Source organism: Montipora foliosa, chromosome 6, assembly GCF_036669935.1.
Source record: "Montipora foliosa isolate CH-2021 chromosome 6, ASM3666993v2, whole genome shotgun sequence".
Lineage (NCBI taxonomy): Eukaryota > Metazoa > Cnidaria > Anthozoa > Scleractinia > Acroporidae > Montipora > Montipora foliosa.
The window spans coordinates 34,904,969-34,922,468 of record NC_090874.1 but is presented as its reverse complement, the minus strand read 5'-3'; the positions used below and the strand labels follow the sequence as shown (position 1 = coordinate 34,922,468).

The 17,500-nt window shown below is 35.8% G+C and overlaps 2 protein-coding genes across 2 annotated transcripts in view; both read right to left on the bottom strand.

The window, feature by feature from the left end:
* The window catches only part of LOC138005461 (uncharacterized), a 2,553-nt gene extending 2,376 nt beyond the window's left edge, over positions 1 to 177 (bottom strand). The window contains exon 1 of the mRNA XM_068851685.1: positions 1 to 177. This exon is cut by the window's left edge and continues 490 nt beyond it. Within this exon, the coding sequence (XP_068707786.1) occupies positions 1 to 177 (177 nt within the window).
* A 10,130-nt stretch (positions 178 to 10,307) lies between these two features.
* On the bottom strand, positions 10,308 to 14,132 carry LOC138005460 (uncharacterized). The gene is made up of 2 exons (XM_068851684.1): positions 12,719 to 14,132; positions 10,308 to 10,323 (listed from the first exon to the last, which is right to left on the bottom strand). Exons 1-2 carry the CDS (start codon positions 13,756 to 13,758, stop codon positions 10,308 to 10,310), a joined length of 1,056 nt encoding a protein of 351 aa, XP_068707785.1. The 5' UTR covers positions 13,759 to 14,132.
* Positions 14,133 to 17,500: the final 3,368 nt, after the last annotated feature.

Sequence of the window (17,500 nt, the reverse complement as noted above, 5' to 3'; positions counted from 1 at the left end):
TCCATAACCACAGTCTGTGTGTCTCTGATAAGCCTCTGTGTACGATTTATCATCATTAGGTTGGCAACCGGATATCTTTTCTGTTATAGCTTCAAAATCTGCATAAATGACGAATGGTACTGGTAGTTGTTTATGGAAATTATTGAATTTTAGTATGTTATCATCTTTTGTTGGCATTTTGATAGCTTGTGTGCCATTTACTTGTATGCAGTTTTCTTTATGATCAGTTAATACTCTTTCAGAACTGAAACATTGTAAGCAATGCATACAGAAGTGCTTCCTTTCCTTGTGTTTTGTTTGATTGTACATGAATTTGTTGAAATCTTTGATCAACACATAATGCTTGTTTTCATTTTCTGTTATAAGAAGCAGATTCATACAATCTTCATACTTTTCTTTTGACACATAAATGGGATATTTTTGTTTGTTTTCATAACCAAATACATTGATGTTAATTTCATTTTGCTTTTCTATTTTGTTGTACTGTTTGGTAGTCACTGGAAATTCAATTCCTGAATAATTCAAATTTTCAATGAATGCTTTGTCTGATTTTTTGATTCTCTGTGGGTATTTGTCTTGAGGATTAAGATGTCTTATGTGGCACCACCTGAAGCATTCATTATCCTCATTTTTCATGTTGATCAATCCTTTTGCACTGTGTTTGAGTTCATTTGGTAATTTGATGTAAGAAGATCCTTTCATTGGCTCGTATTTTACCACATTGATATAATGATTTTCAACAGATTGAATAGTCCAACCAGATCCCTCTGAAATCCAAACTGCAATCTTGTTTAGTATGACTTGTTTTGACAAAGATAAAGCTAGTTCAATTTGTGTGTCATTTGTTATTGTTTGTGGTTGACTGTTGAAATAAGCCGTTTTGATGATTTTTTCTTCTCGCCCTGTTTGCTTTTCAAATGTTACTCTAAGTGTTTCAACAAACTTTAGACCTTTCATTGATTTTAATATTTTTTCGATATGGATGGCAACAGCCTTTCTTGTATTTTGCAGTTGCATAAGTGGGTCTTTGCTGTTTTTTATGTTGATTTCATAAGACTTGGTGAACCCTTTTAAAGCTTTGTTCGTTTCTTGTATTATGGTCCTTGGTGATGGAACGGGTTGTTTTTTGGTTCTTGGAGCTGCCACTGGAGCAAAACGCTTCGTCCTTGGCGCAGGCACCGGTCTATATCCATCTCGGAACTCTGGTGGTGGAAGAATTATGTTTTCTTCATAATTTCGCACCATTTGCCGCACACTCTTACGAGGTGTCGGTATTGGCCGTCGGGGACCAACTTTTGTATCGTCTTTGGTGATTAATTTTTTGATAAGATTTATCAGGTCTTTTTTGCTTAGATTTTCTAAACTGGTATGATTCATAATATTACTTGAGATATTATTTTTCATTCTCTATCTTATATAACAATCGACATTCTTTTAAATACTTTATGGATTTTTAGTTGAAACCAATCTGGTACGATTGATTTTAACTGTAAAAATTTGACAAACTATATATTTTCCAATTCATGAATTTTCATATGCAGTTTGTGTTTCTCACTTTTGAGATGCTGATGTTTTCCTCTCATGGCATAATTCTTTCCATTGTTGCATATCACACAATACCATTCTGTCTCACGACCATATTTGTTTTTTTTCTCTTGAATCTCTTTGTCAGTGAATTGTTTCTTTGGACCTCGTTTTGAAGTTTCCATATTATATACAGAGACATTATTCTTTTATATGGTTTTAATCAGAATCATCTTCAGAATCATCTTCAGATTCATCTTCAGATTCATTTGGTTTGTATTTGCTGAAAGCTTGTTTTATCTGTTGCAACATGTCGTCGTTTATGTCATCGGGATCCATTACAAAGATTTTTTTTCCATCTGTTACCATGACCATTAATTTTTTATTGAAATGCACCAATTTCAATTTAACGGGTGGATGAATGACAGACAACACATCGGAATAAATCAAATCTTCCAAAAAGACTTTCAACGAAGGCTCACGAATTACATGGGACATTAAAGCATTGAATAATGATTTTGGGTTCATATACAATAGGATTATATTAGTTTTTCACTTCATCCTTGCAACAATTTCAATGGTGCCAAAAATTTACGGTATCTTTGAAATTCTCTGAATAAAAAATCCATTTTGACGTCTATGATGTGAAACATTTTCCCGATTTCTTTCTTTGGTCCTCCTGTTTTCAATGCTTTGATCAACAATGGTACTGCTTCTGAATGAACATAATGCATATAACCTGCGTTCCTGACCACTATTTCACAAATCATTTCTGTGATCACTTTTCTTACAGCCATGGTTTCAATTATTTGGCTTCCTCTGAACATATACTATATGTTTCGATTATCTTTTACACAGATTCATCACTGTCTTGTGACGCAAAAGATGCTGGCGAACTTGGGCAACTAAAATCCGATTCGCTTTCTTGTGATGAAAAACTTTCCGGTGAGGATGGTACCCAGTCAGAATCCGACAGATGGGAATCCTGATCGCTCTCATAATAGAAACCAACTTTTTCTTCATTTTCAAACTTGTCCATATAATATAAGTATATATTTTTATTTTTTTATAAGTATTTATGCGCGTTTCACCACGATTCATATGTTTTCAATGTCTTTCAATGGTATCCAACTGTTGAATTCATCACTGTATCCCTTCCATTTTACCAAAGCTTGTTTCTTTTTATAGTCTCTTCTGATCACTTTGTCAATACGGAAAATGTCCTGCTTTGCTTTTAATAATTCAGGTTCATAAAAACTGCCTTGTATCTCTTCACCTCTGAGATCTTTTAGTTTGTATGTTATTGGATTAGTGTATTGGATCTTATCAACTGTAAACACTTCTTCGGTCCAGTTTGGAGTATATCCTTTATCGAACACATTCCGTTTATACTTGGATATTCGAACCTGGTCACCTGTTTTGAATTTAGGTTTTTGTTTCAATGTTTCTGTATCACCATATAGATTGAAGTAAACGGTTCCTTCATTCCTCTTGTTAGATGCTTCAACGGGCGTCATCTTTGTGCTTGAATGTTTTGTGTTGTTGTACTGTTTTACTAGTTTGGGTAGCATATCGAGATACATTGTATTACCTTGAACTGTGAACTGCTTCCACATTTTGGACTTGATTGTTCTATTCCATCTTTCGACCACTGAGGATTTCTCTTCATTTTCAGTGGAGTACATATGTATCTTATTTTTCTCCAACAAGTCCTTCAAGTGTTTGTTATAGAACTCCTTTCCCTTATCAACCCATAAATATTGTGGTCTTCTACCTTCCTTGAATATTGTTTTAAATGCTTCAGTGACAGATTCACCTTTCTTATCCTTCAATGGGACAATCCAACCGTATTTGCTGAAAACATCAATAACCATAAGAAGATACCGATAACCTTTATTCCATTTGCTAAACTGTTGCATTTCAACTAGATCACTTGCCCATATTTCGTCAATATGATTTACGATTACACGCCGCCGAGTAAAGTTGCGTCTTATGGATGCATGTAATTCATCAGCTAATTTTTCTTGCCAGTTACCCGACGGCTTTTTCCGTTTTTTGAAACTCCAAGACCTAGTTTCTGCTTTGTATTGATAACATTTCTTGCCAACCAATGCCCCCATTGTCTTTCATTATACGGTACGTTGTCTAAAGCTTGAACCATTTTCCTATCTGCTTTGTTTTTACATTTCCTATCATCCTTGCAGACGGAATAATCAACATCGTGTTGCATTGCTATTGCATCAGTTTTTCCAGTGGGCATATCATATATTTCCAATATTTGACCAGTTTTTGGGTCATACTTCAGTTGATTTTCTAAATCATTATAAGGTCCGGTGTAATGATGCCCAGGTAATGTCCATCCGCCTTTTGGTTTCGGTAATTTACCAATAGCTTTGTGAATGTCAACAGCACCGCCATCAAGATCTTTCCTATTGGTTGTGTATTTCTTTTTGGGTCTTATTTTTGTTGACAATTGATTGAGAGCTTCTGATCCCACTTTGTGAAGTAGAGGATTCATTTTTCTCAAACCATAATCGATTGCTTTTTTCTGCAATTTTGGATCTCTCATTAATTCGGAACCATAATATCTACCCATTTCCACGGCTTTTTTGCCAAGATAAGGTACTCCTTTAGTTAAAAATAATTCTGTTCCAGTATTAGCAATATCACTGAGTAAGCCCGCTCCCAACGGGCTGTTTAGTTTCCCTGTTTTTTAACAAATTTGGTCTTTGTAATACCACATTCAGCACAAGTGCAAAAGAACATTAGTCTACCATTTTTAGCTGTTTTGTAACCTGAAGGTTCAACACATTCAGTCACTTTCTTTTGTTTAACACAATATGATTTCATAATACATATAAGTTAGATATTTCTGAAATAATATTCGATAAATCTCTCATTTTTCATTGTATCATTTATGTCGAATACTTGTAATAAATCATAATACGAATTACCCTTATTCATTTCATTCAGAAAGTATAAACAGAAATACCCACAAGTTGTTGTTTGTATGTTTTGTATCTGATTGTTTTGATGTAGCAAAGTGAGATTTTTCTTTTTAGCATGATTTACGATCTCTTGAAATGGGGGCATACCAAAACTATCGAAATAATTTATCACATTGTCTTTGACATATGTTGCAACCCAATGACTTCCGCTCATATAAGCTGGTTCAAGATTGTATATGAATAACGCCTGTTTATGGTTATGTGGAACATTTTCGTCTCTTGACAGCACATCATTGATCGGTATATTCAAATATTTACACCATTTCATTAGATCGTGGTTGGACATAGGTATTTTTTTGTGAAATTTTGGTTTCACAATATTGCCCCCAAAATGGGTATGCCATTGAATGGACTGTTTTTTCCCAATAGTAACCCTTTTCCTTTTTTGGTTGAGGATGTTTTTTTTTTTCTACCATTACCAGTCACATATGGCGGATAACTATAAAATGGAGGGGGCATTCCAATTCTAGGTGCTCCTGTACCATCTTTTTTCGACGAAGGTGGTCTACCTACCCTCGGTGCTCCTCTTCCCGTTAGGTTTTTGACAAGATTCAAAGCCAAAGGTATTCCAATGCTAGCCAACAGAGTTCCTAGAAATCCACCTGATTGTGTTTTAGTCGGTGTTATTTTAACGCCAGATCCTGTTTGAGCCGCATTCATTATGTCTCTTTGCTGTTTGGTTGTAAACATATTCAGATATGGCATCAGTTGATTGATTGCATTGAAAGGTATCATCATGGGTAATGGTAAAGCACCGCCTTTTTGACCCGATCCTAACAATTTTTTGGCTCCAGCTTCTGCTAAACCACCAAGAGCACTCAACCCAAGGGTTTTACCAATAGCTGGAAGAGCTCTCATACCAAGTGACAATACGGTGCTCAAAAGACTTCCGCCTACTTGTTTTCTGATATTGGTCTTAGCAAGCTTAATGTCCATTCCTTTGTTCAATTGTCGATTTTTTTGCAATCGTTTTTTCACCATTGCTGGAACATAAAGAGTGTCGTTTCCATTAAGAGAATCATTTGTCAGTCTTAGAACAATTGTTTCCCTTTTATGGTAAGCATTACTCAGATTCTTTTTTTGATTATCTGAAAGTCTTACGTTGATTTCATAAAGTTCAGTCATATAATATATGTTATATAATTCCAGTTGCAAATAAATATGTGTCATTTACTTGATTTCATATTACTATTTCAGTTGTGGGCTTAAACTATCACCAATTCATTACCCACCTTGTCAATAACAACCGACTCTTCGTACAATACAACTGCATGGACATTGAAATCTGCTGCACTATTAGCATTGAGTTTGTACCTGAAAATCAACTGTTTAGGGTCTCTTGTTACTTTCTCTGCCTGATATGACAGATCGAAATAGATTAGTGGATACAGGCTGTTATAATTGGCAAGATTCAACTGGGTTCCGGTGTTGTAATCATTTTTTCGCATTGCATAAGACATCAGATCATTGAAAATTCTCACTTTGCTTTCACTGTCATATTCCGTTTCTGGGTAGAAAACACCATTGCCATATTCGAGTCTGCATGTTGTTAAATAACTGTTTGCGTTTGCTGCATTTAGTTTGAAGGTATCAAGTATATATGGATTTTGAGTTGCAACTCTGGTTTTAGCCCGTTGTAGATAAACAAAAATTGCTTTGACATTGTCAATACTGGAAGAAATCTGAAAAAAACCACTGACTCTAGCAGGTGCTGACACTGCATATAGTTCACGCTGATATGTCCATTTGTGTTCTTTCATGAAAGAGCTTACAAATTTGTCGTACATACTGTCTTTTGGTGTTAATTTTGGAACCCATAGTAGAAATCTGTTCAAAACTACTCTGCCGGCATCTGTTCCTGCTGCCATATTGATGAGTTCATTGTCGTTCTGGAGATTCAAATTGAATTGTAACTGCATAGGAACCAACATTTTATCCTGCAACTCTTCAAAAAAACTGTAACGATTGAGAGGTATGATCAAATTCACATTTTTTGCTCCTCCCGTTCCATCATTGTTGGTAGCTTGTGTAAGCACTTTTCTAGATTCATATCCTGAATTAGTATTGGCTGTCGTACCATCTGTGTCTAAATACCAAAAACTGTTTTTAGCTACGCTTCTTGAGTAATCATCAGAATATTCCAACAGATTCTTCACAAAAGTGACCTTATGTAGATTGTCAGTATCATAAACAATTTTCCCAGCACTTTTAATCATCATATGTGCAATCAATGAATGAGATCCGTTTATCACCGTTATTCTATCGGCTGCTGCATAACCAGCTCCATCTGCTATTTTTTGTAACTGGAATTGAACCTCGAAATAAGCATTGTACCAATCATAGAAAGAACTCCGGTCGTTGATGGTGAATCTATAACCGTTCTTTTCTTGATGTTGACCGTTACCTGGGGCTCGGATTACATCATCAAGTTGAAATCGCACTAACTCATTTCTTTGCAATAATTCACTTGTTCTAAAAGCCATTTATACTATTGTATTATATAATTTTGCTGTCATGTTATTTATTTGAAAAATCTACGCCTTCTTCCAGATCCTGATATCAATCTATTTAGTATCATGTCAGCGCTTTCTTCTTGCTGTTTAATGGGAGAGGATGGAACAATTGCACTTTGTGTTGTAGCTCCTTTTCTCAAATTTGCTAATTTTTTCATTATTAGGTCTCCTGACTTTTCTGCCACCGTCTTACCAATTTTATCACCTGCATGGGAAACCCCTGATTCTAATGCCTTCTTCGCCATTGGCTTGGCAATTTTCTTGAAAACAGATGATGCCACACTCTTTAATGGTTTGAAAATGTTGTCGATAATAAGCCCCGACCCTTTGTGTTGAAATACAAATTTACCAAGTTTTGGATGGTAAAACCTCTTAAATTCATACGGTTTCATTATACTTTTACATTAGATACTTTTTAGAATTAGTGAAAAAGACGTATCTGCTCCATTTAGATCCACTAATCTTCTTTTTCCATCTGTTATCATGATTCTGATTGATGAAATTGTAGTTTTGTTCACAGGATTAAATGTAACTCTTTGTGGTTCGAGGGTGAAGGAGTAACTTGGTTTTAGTACACTAGTTGAGAATGAATAAATGATGTCTGTTTCTTCGCCGTCAACTAAACTTTCGTTGACCAAATCGCAATGAATATTGAGTACGTCTGTGTCTTGACTGAGATTCGGCACTCTTGGTCCAATATGCGTTCCACTTGCTAATATCTTTTTATCAAAACCGATCAGGTCATTAAAATTACTTGCTCTTAAATCAAGTTGGTATTTTGCAGCTAATGTAACCGTGACTCTGAATGTTGTTTCGTTGAATTCAAGAGTCATCGGATACGTATCACCAGTTTTCGTCACATTTTTAATATGTCTGTCAAAGTTCGTATAATTCCATACCCCAGCTGGAAAGGTAATGTCCTTAAAAGTTGAACCATTATCGGAGCTGTATTTGATTAATTGATTTTTGTACCCAGCATTGACATTGAACCAAGTGAATGACATGTTAATGACTCTGTTAAGACCGATAACGTATTGCTTATTATTGTCTAGAGTTACAGGTCTGGTGAAATTTGTTGTAAAATCTTCTGGTTTATTATCCCCTTTATTTTTCACACTGTAAGATGATAAAACTATCTCTCGTTCCATTATATAATGAAGTTACATTAAATTTGGAAATATTGTTTGTATAATTTACCATATTGTGATTTGTTAATTGTTGTCATTTTCAATAATGTGTCCAATATAGAAACACCCATATTTCGCATGTCAATGCTTGTATTACCAGCCAATATCTCACCAATGATTAAATCCAATTTTTTTATGAGTTCTTTCGGTTTGTTGAAAAATATCACATTACCACCTTTTTGTTTTTTTCTACCAGAACCTTGCATTGTTTGCATTTTATTTTGATAATGTTTTATGTATTCATTTAGAGTTTTCATAGCGCGATCCACTCTTTTGTTTTCCTCTTGCCTATCAGCTTCCGTTATATTCCCACTTTTGTATTGCTTTGTAACGTTTCCTTTGTAGGCTTTCAATTGATTTCTTTTAAATTTAGCCGCATTGACGATCTTATTGAGATATTTTTTGTTTTTTCGTTCAGTCATTTCTTGTTGATTTATTACCTTTTCAACAGAATCATAATTTGGTATACCAAGATCACCTAATATCTCATTTTCCATATCTTCTTCATCCATTCCATAATCTATCTCATCGTCGTCATCATACTCTGGTGGTAATTCTGGTTCTTCAGGAAAGTACTTAGGATCAACATACATCTCTTTTTTTCCTTCCAGAAGATCTTGTAAAGATTCTTCATATGTTGGTGGTTTTGGCACCAGTTGTTTTTCTTGCTGTGGCAAAACAGGTTGTTCAAATAGATCACCAAGATTCATATCTGGAACTTCATCCGCTATATCAATACCGTAATCAGGAACTTCTCCTTTCTTCAGTGGTCGTTTTTTCCTTGGCAACCTTAAAGCCTGATTACTATCAATAACATCATCTAATTTACTTGTAATTGGTTGGAATACTTTTGAAAATCCCTGTTGACTGGTCTTCTGATCAATATCATGCTTTGTAATTGCATTATGGACATAATTGATCTTATCCCCTAATTCAGATTTACTCTTTGCGAGTTCTTTCCACTTAAGTAAACTCATTTTTGTTATATTATTACTTTACATAAAAATGGAAATTCATATATAAAAAATAACGTTTTACACTGTGTTGAACACCATGTTGAACACCATGTTTAACTACATCATTTTATCGAAACAATGTAACGATTTAATATAAATGAAGATACCTAATTATGATACTGGTGACGATGTTGTCACAAACTTCACACAACTACATGATTTTATGCCTGATCGATGCTTCCGCATGCTCATTTGTGGACCTTCTGGTTCGGGAAAAACAAACACACTGATGCATATGATTCACAATCTGTTGTATTTTGATAAAATATACCTTTATGCAAAAAACTTAGAGCAGTCAAAGTATCGGAATCTCATGAAAGAGTTCGAACCAATTAGTGATGAAGCTGGTTATGACATCATTGAAGCAAGCAATGATAAAATAATTCCTGTAAAAAATCTCAATGGTGACAATCAAAAAATTGTGATATTCGACGATTTTGTATGTGATAAAAACCAAAAACCATTAGTTGACTATTTTATACAGGGGAGACATAAAAACTGCTGCGCCATATATTTGAGTCAAAGCTACTATAAGACACCAAAAGATATTAGATTAAACTGCTCACATTTTGCCATTTATGATTTTCCGAGTACTAATGAAAAAAGTCTCATATGTCGTGAAAACAATGTCTCAAAACAATTATACGAGAAAGCAACTAGAGACCCTTTCAGTTTCATATATATTGACAAACCTGAGAAACAAGTAAAGAAGAATTTTGATGAAACAATATAAATCAATTGTATATGAGTTACTCAAATGGTAAATTACCTGAAGACACATTTTCGCATGAAAAAGTTGTCGAAATAGTAAAAGGATTGCCTGGTGTTGGTTTTAAACTTACTGATGATGGCGATTATGATATGCAGAATAAAAAACTGAGAAATTTAGATTCACCTCAAACGAATGACGATGCAACTACTAAGAGGTATGTTGGTCCGTGCGCTATCCAATGGATAGTGATTTATCCGTTAGATAACGCTATACACCTTTTGAACAACCGGGGCCCGACTTACAACAGCTCACACGAAATGCATCAGAATGGCTTAGTGAGAATGGTATCAAGCATTGTAGTTCCTGTTTTAAAGAAAATAAAATTCATTGAAAGTGTCAGATTTTGTTATTTCGTCTAATTAATGAAACAGGAAGGGGTGACCGAGGACAATTTCGCCAGCCCGTTCCATCAAAAGCATTCAGTCATTTCTTTATGCTGAACAGGAAGAACAAGTCGAAACAGTAATGCTTGGGAGCAGAAATAATAATCAATGTGTTGGCCGAATGATATGTGCGAGTCCACACAGCACGGTCGTTATGAGATGTTTCAGCCAGGTCTTCAAGAAGAATTTTACTATCCCACGACACAAATGAACCAGGGGATGCAGTGCAATTAGTTCAGGCAAATTCATTGTGATATGATATGATATGATATTTTATTATTTATGCACGGTAAAATCATCAGCTAAGATTACAAACAATGCTAAAATCTAAATTACAAAAGGTAAAATTTTAAAATGATTACAATAAAATACAATTACTATAATACTATATTAATTCTAAAGCTGCTTTCCATGAATGCCGTGCTTTATACTAAAATATGTCTTTAATCAGATTTTTGAAAAGCCCAAGAGACTCTGCTTGTCTCGCTTTGAGGGGTAAGCTATTCCAGACAGTAGCACCTCTATAGCTGAAGCTGTTTCTATAATAATTTGTCCGCGGAAACGGAACATTAAGCTTTCTTTCAGAGTCTCTTAAACTATAAACAGATTCGCGGTTTGTAAATTTAGAACATAGATATTCCGGTGCTAGCCCCTGAAGACACTTATAGACCATTGTGGCCAGCGCAATTTGTTGCTGGCTAACTAGATTTTTCCAGCCTAAAATTTTGAATAGCTCGCTAGCATTTGCATCAAAATTAGAGAAGGTCAAAACTCTGGCTGCTCTATTTTGCAGTTTTTGTAATTTGTCATGTAACGTGATACCACAGTTTCCCCAGACGACATTGCAGTAGTCAAAGTGCGGTTGAAGTAAAGCGTGAGAAATAGAGCGCAATGTCGTCTGAGGAACGAGATGCCTTATACGTTTGAGGGCTCCAATTCCAGAAGCTACTTTCTTTGTCAGTTTATCGACATGGCTACTCCAGTTAAGATTATTATCAATAAGCACACCCAGGGATTTAGCAACAGAAACTTGAGTGATAGGAGCACCATTAATCTCGGGAATTGGAGGATTTGTGAGAGCATACAACCTCTGCCTTGATCCAATCAGCATAAATTCGGTTTTTGTCATGTTCAGGGTAAGTTTGTTTGCTATCAACCACTTTTTAACATTTTCTAGATCATGGTTAAGTCTTGATTCTATGTCGCCTGTATTGTCACCCGCATATGTTAGGTGGGTGTCATCTGCGTACATCCATGGCATACAATTCGTTAGACAATTTGGCAGATCATTGATATATAGCAAAAACAACAATGGACCCAAAATAGTCCCTTGAGGGACGCCGCAACTTAGTGAGCAAGTTTTAGAAAGTGATCCATTAATGGAACACTTTTGAGTGCGGTTGTCCAAATAGGACTTAAACCAGTTGTAAGAAATGCCATGTATGCCGTAATTATTTAATTTAGATAAAAGGATCTCGTGATTAACCGTATCAAAAGCTTTTTTTAGGTCTAGGAAAACAACAGCGTTTATTTTTCCTCGGTCAATGTTGTAAGCCCAAGTATCCGTAGCCCCAAGTAAAGCCGTAACGGTGGAATGAATAGAGCGAAAACCAGATTGGCATTTACATATTACGTTATGCTTTGTTAGGTACGCATATAATTGGTTATAAACTATTCTTTCGAACACTTTGGCTATAACCGGGATAACGGAAATTGGGCGGTAATTGTTTAGGTCATCACGTTCCCCTTGTTTGAATAGTGGAGTGACCCGTGCACACTTCCAGTCGTCTGGGAACACACCTACATTTAATGACTGATTGAAAATATAGCACAGCGGTTTGCAAATAAGATCCGCACATTCACGAATAAGTCGAGAAGAAATTTTGTCAAGGCCGACTGCCTTTGATTTTTTCAGTTTATTCAGCAGTGAAAATACTTCATTTGTGGAGGTTGGGCGGAACTGAAACTCCTTATCCGTGCTAGTGAGATAATTCAGATAGCTGTTGCCATCTGAAGAAGGAATATCACTAGCAAGTTTCGGGCCAATGGTAGCAAAATAACGATTAAATTCGTGCGCTATTTCTGCTGGAGCTGTTACTGATTTCTCATTTACATTCAGTTGTTGCACAGACGTTTCCACGAAATTTCGGGAAGACAGCTCATTGATGATCTGCCAGGTTTTGCGGGAATCACCCTTGTGCTCGTTTAGCATATTTTGATAATAAACTTGCTTCGCTAGCCTAGTCGCACTATTGACTTTGTTCCGCTGTCTTTTAAAGTGAACCCAATCATTAGCATTTTTTGATCTAATTGCTCTGAGTTTCAAAATATCTCGATCGTGCATCTGTTTTTTAAGCTCAGAAGTAATCCATGGGGAACCCCGCGCGCGAACACGAGTGGTTCTCAATGGAGCGTGCTTGTTAACAATAGCCAAAAAGGATTCCTTCCATTCATTCCACATATCATTTGGATTGGAAGAATTGTTTATGTGATCCCAATCTTGAGATGCAACATCGCTACGAAATTTATCACGGTCAAAACTTCGAAAATTCCTATAGGTTATATTAGTGTGACCCTTACTCTGTCCATTAATGGCTAATTTTCGATAGACATAGACCATGCTGTGATCGCTAATGCCAATATGACGCACACCTGAGCATAACACCTTGTCAGGACAGTTAGTAAAAATTAAATCAATCAATGTTGCAGAAGTTTCGGTTATTCTTGTTGGTTCTGTTATGAGTTGTTGAAGACCATAAACATCCGTGATAGTTAATAATTTGCGTGTATCGCTGTCAAACTGGGATGCGGCCATATTGCAATTTAGATCCCCTAAAAGGTAGAATTCAGTATTAAGGGAATCCAATTTCCCAATCAACTCTTCAAAAGGTGAAAATATACCAACAAGCGAATTAGGTGGTCTATACCACGTAGCAACAATAAATGATTTAGAGCGAGGTTTGCGTATTTCAATACAAAGGTTCTCAAGACTGTCCATGCAAAGATCGTTGCGCACCGAAAAGTTAATTGACTTTTTTACATAAAAGCAAACGCCCCCACCTCCATATGTAGTTCTATCACGTCTAACTATATCATAACCAGAGATACTGACCTCATTATCGGTGATGTATTCATTTAGTTTAGTCTCGTTAATTGCGAGAACATCTATATCGTTACTTACGAGAAAGATCTTGAGTTCATCAAGATGAGTGGTCAATTTATTTATATTCAGCGAGGCCAGCTTAAAACCGCGTTTGGAGGGCAATACTCGAGAACGATCAATAGGATTTTGAGTCGGACTTCTCGATGACTCCTGACTGTTGCCTTCCAACGGCACGGCATTAATGGAAGGCATAGTAAAAGTTCAATGAGCTAGACCATGATAAAAATTCTTAAAAATACGCTTGTTACCTGCAAAATTCAGGTGTAGACCTCCACGGTTTAACCCCTTTTCGTTTATATTATTGTGTTCAATAAATCTCCAATCATTCTGACGACAAAACTTCGTCAAGTGCTTGTTCACCTCTGAGACTTTATCATTAAGCTTGTCCTTTCGTGTTACAAGTCCTGAGACTATGACTTGAGCTTCGGAAGACCCCTCTATCTGTTTAGCGAGATCAACAATAGCCTCTGCAACTTCTTTAGATGTTTTGCCGTTTTTAGCCTTCAGATCGTTTGTACCTACATGTAGCACCACTTCATCAGGCTGGAGCTCTAAATTAGGCTTTAAGTAATCTCTCATGGCTTTCGTTGTGGCTCCAGAAAATGACTTTACCACCACTCGGTGCCCTACTGCTTTCGCTAATTTCTTACCGTGAATATCCTTGACCATGGAGTCCCCAATCAATAGGGTTGTAAACTTACTGCTGGCACTCCTCTCTCTGCCGACCTCACCGCGTAAATCATCGTTAGCAGAAGTTTCGCTTGGTTCACTAGGATTACTGCGAGAAGGCACAAACTGCGAAGTAAACACTTGCCTGAAGGGGTAGTTTCTAAAGAAACTGTGGTGCTGCGTCGGTGGGGAAGTAGTATACAAAAATTTGGTTTTATCAACGGAGTTGGTAATGTAAATTGGCCACCGTACAGAGATTCTAAAAGCTGACGTTTCGAGCGTTAGCCCTTCGTCAGAGCGAATCGAAGCTTTTAGAATCTCTGTACGGTGGCCAATTTACATTATCAACTCCTTTGATAAAACCAAATTTTTGTAAACACTTGCCTCCCGCTCACCTTAACAATATTTTGGTCTAATTTTTTTAATACAGCAAGGCTCCTGTGAAATCAGGCCAAAAGACGCAAACAAAAAATGTATAAACAATAATGTGGAAGGTTGTGCAGAAACGTCGCTGCAGTTTTTCACCTACATTTTCTCCACGCTATGCATGCATCGTCGACCGTCTTGCCGCCATCTTGGTTTTTCCACTTCCGGTATTGCCGTCCCCTCCCCTCACACATATTTCGTCCCGTTTTTCGTATTTGCGGAAATCAAAAATTGAGTTTCAGTTTTGCAACTGGTTTTTGCATGTTCGTTTCTTTAAGACATTTTAGCAAATCTTGTCCGGTATTTCTATTTTCATTAAATCTGAAGCAAAGGAAACCTATACCAAGATAGAGCCTTGTCGCTTAATCATGTTAATGTGAAAGGCCAAAACAAAGGAGAATTAAGAATTCACCCATGATTTCTGTTTTTCTGAATATCAAAAATTGAAAATCGAAATTTGTCATTCCTAATTTTCAATTTTCTATTTTGATGAAAATTAAATGGACGGAAGGTACACGGACCTATGTTGATTCGGAAGTTTCTAAGACATTAAAATTGGACGGAAGCAATGCAATGACTGGAGCCCTCAATATGGATAACAGACGGGTTGAAAATATCGCTCCTGCTAGACATGGTCAGAGTGACGCTGTCAGTAGTGCGCATTTGCATAACTTTTATTTTGATTTGAATACAAATGATGGAAAGATAGAAGCCCAAAATCCGATTGACATGAAAAATCAAAGAATCCAAGGAGTAAAAGATCCAATACTACATTCAGATGCTTCTAATAAATTTTACGTTGACAGCTCTTTTAATTTTAAAGCTGATAAAACGGAGCTGGCTAATTATTTGAAAAAAGATGGAAGTATTTCCGTAACTGGCAATTTTGACTTTGGAAATAATAAAATCAGCAATCTTGCTGAAGGCACTGGCAATTCTGACGCTGTTACAAAACACCAATTACAAACTGGTTTATCAACCAAACCCAATACAAATCAGGTTGTGTTGCGAGATGGTACGCAAGCAATGACTGGAAATTTGAATATAAACAACAACAAGATCATCAATCTTGCTGATCCGACGGGTGTAAATGATGCCACTGGAAAAGGTTACGTTGATCGATTATTTTTAGATTCACTTCGTTTAGACGGATCCTCTAAAATGACTGGAAATTTGGATATGTCTTTGAATAAAATAATAAATTGCGGACAACCAACCGGTGCTAGAGATGTGACAAACAAAGCTTATGTCGATTCCGAGGTTGGAAAAACATTGAAATTGGATGGAAGCGGTGTAATGACTTCTGTTCTTGACATGAACAATCAACGAATAATAAATCTCGGAAACGCCACACATAATCAAGATGCCATAACTTTGAAGCAAGTAAATGACGCTTTTTCGACTATAAGTACCGAAAACAATAAATATACAGACGAACAAATAGAAAAAAATAAGAAATATGTAGACGACGAAATAGTGAAGAGTCACATAACTACTCACACAAACAGAAAAAATGTGCTGAAATATGCTATGGATGATGGGGAATTTACAGAAGATTATGGAATACAGGATGCCAATTTAATCGACTATAATGACTCACCACATAAAAACAACAAAAAAGCATTTTCATTCAAGGTTCAAAAGGCAACAGATGGTTCCAGTCTGTTCAAAGGACGATTCGATTTCAATCTATTCAAACTGATACGTGACAATTATAGCGATAAATATACTGTGTGTTTAGAAATATATTTCCAAAAAACTGGTTTTGATGTGGAGTTTAATTCATTTCAGGTTACTTTTGAAAAAAGAAACATGAACACCGATAGAACCACTACAGTCAAAACCAACACAGATTATAAATATTATCGCTTTATCATGAACTTATCACCAGATGGTTCTTCACCAACTATCGAAAGACGGTTATATGTAACTGTTCAATCCACTTATGACAATAGAAGCCCAACTCTTTTACCCTTGTATGTCCTTATTTATGGTATAAAAGGCGAATCGAAAAACAACCTTGATTTCACAATTTATGATTATGAATTGGCTTATGAAGTTGTAAATGATCAATTTCAAATGCATGTACCAATCAATATGAATGGTAATAAAATTGTAGGGTTATTTGATAAGATATTACCGTCTTACGCCTATGGAACCACTTCAGAATCATCACTGGGTTGTGATTTCAATATTTCTAGAACAGTACCTCTAACATTTACTAAAATTTATATTGATAAAATAAAAATTTATGCTAAAAAAAATTATCCATCAGAGTCGAATCACGATATAACTTTTTATGGAGACGCTAGTGTATTTTATGACATAGATTTTTCAACAAGCAAAATACTTACTGTCAATATCAATCGATATTTTGAAAACATAACAAACATACGAATAAATTTTGATGATGACGATGGGATGGCGTAAGATCTTATGTTTACATTGTACATTACAAAACATTACTGATTAATTGAATTATATAATGCAACAGTATATGACATTGTATGTAAAAAATTTAGATGGTACACATCTTCTTGACGACAATGGTGACAGAATCGAATACACCATTGACTATCACTCTGATGATGATTTTACCTATCAAGCTCAAGCTCAACTTTCAGTAAATGATGATGGACATATAGAAACTGACAAAAATCTCGTCGTTAAGGCTGCTACGGAAGATAACCATGTTGTCATAAAAAAACAACTCGATTTGAAGTTAGACAGATCGACTTTTATTATTTCGAACAGTCTACCTGGTATACCAGTGTTAGACAAAATCAGCATTGCATTGATTCCAGCTTTGTCAGTAGTCACAGCCGATTCAAATGATAGA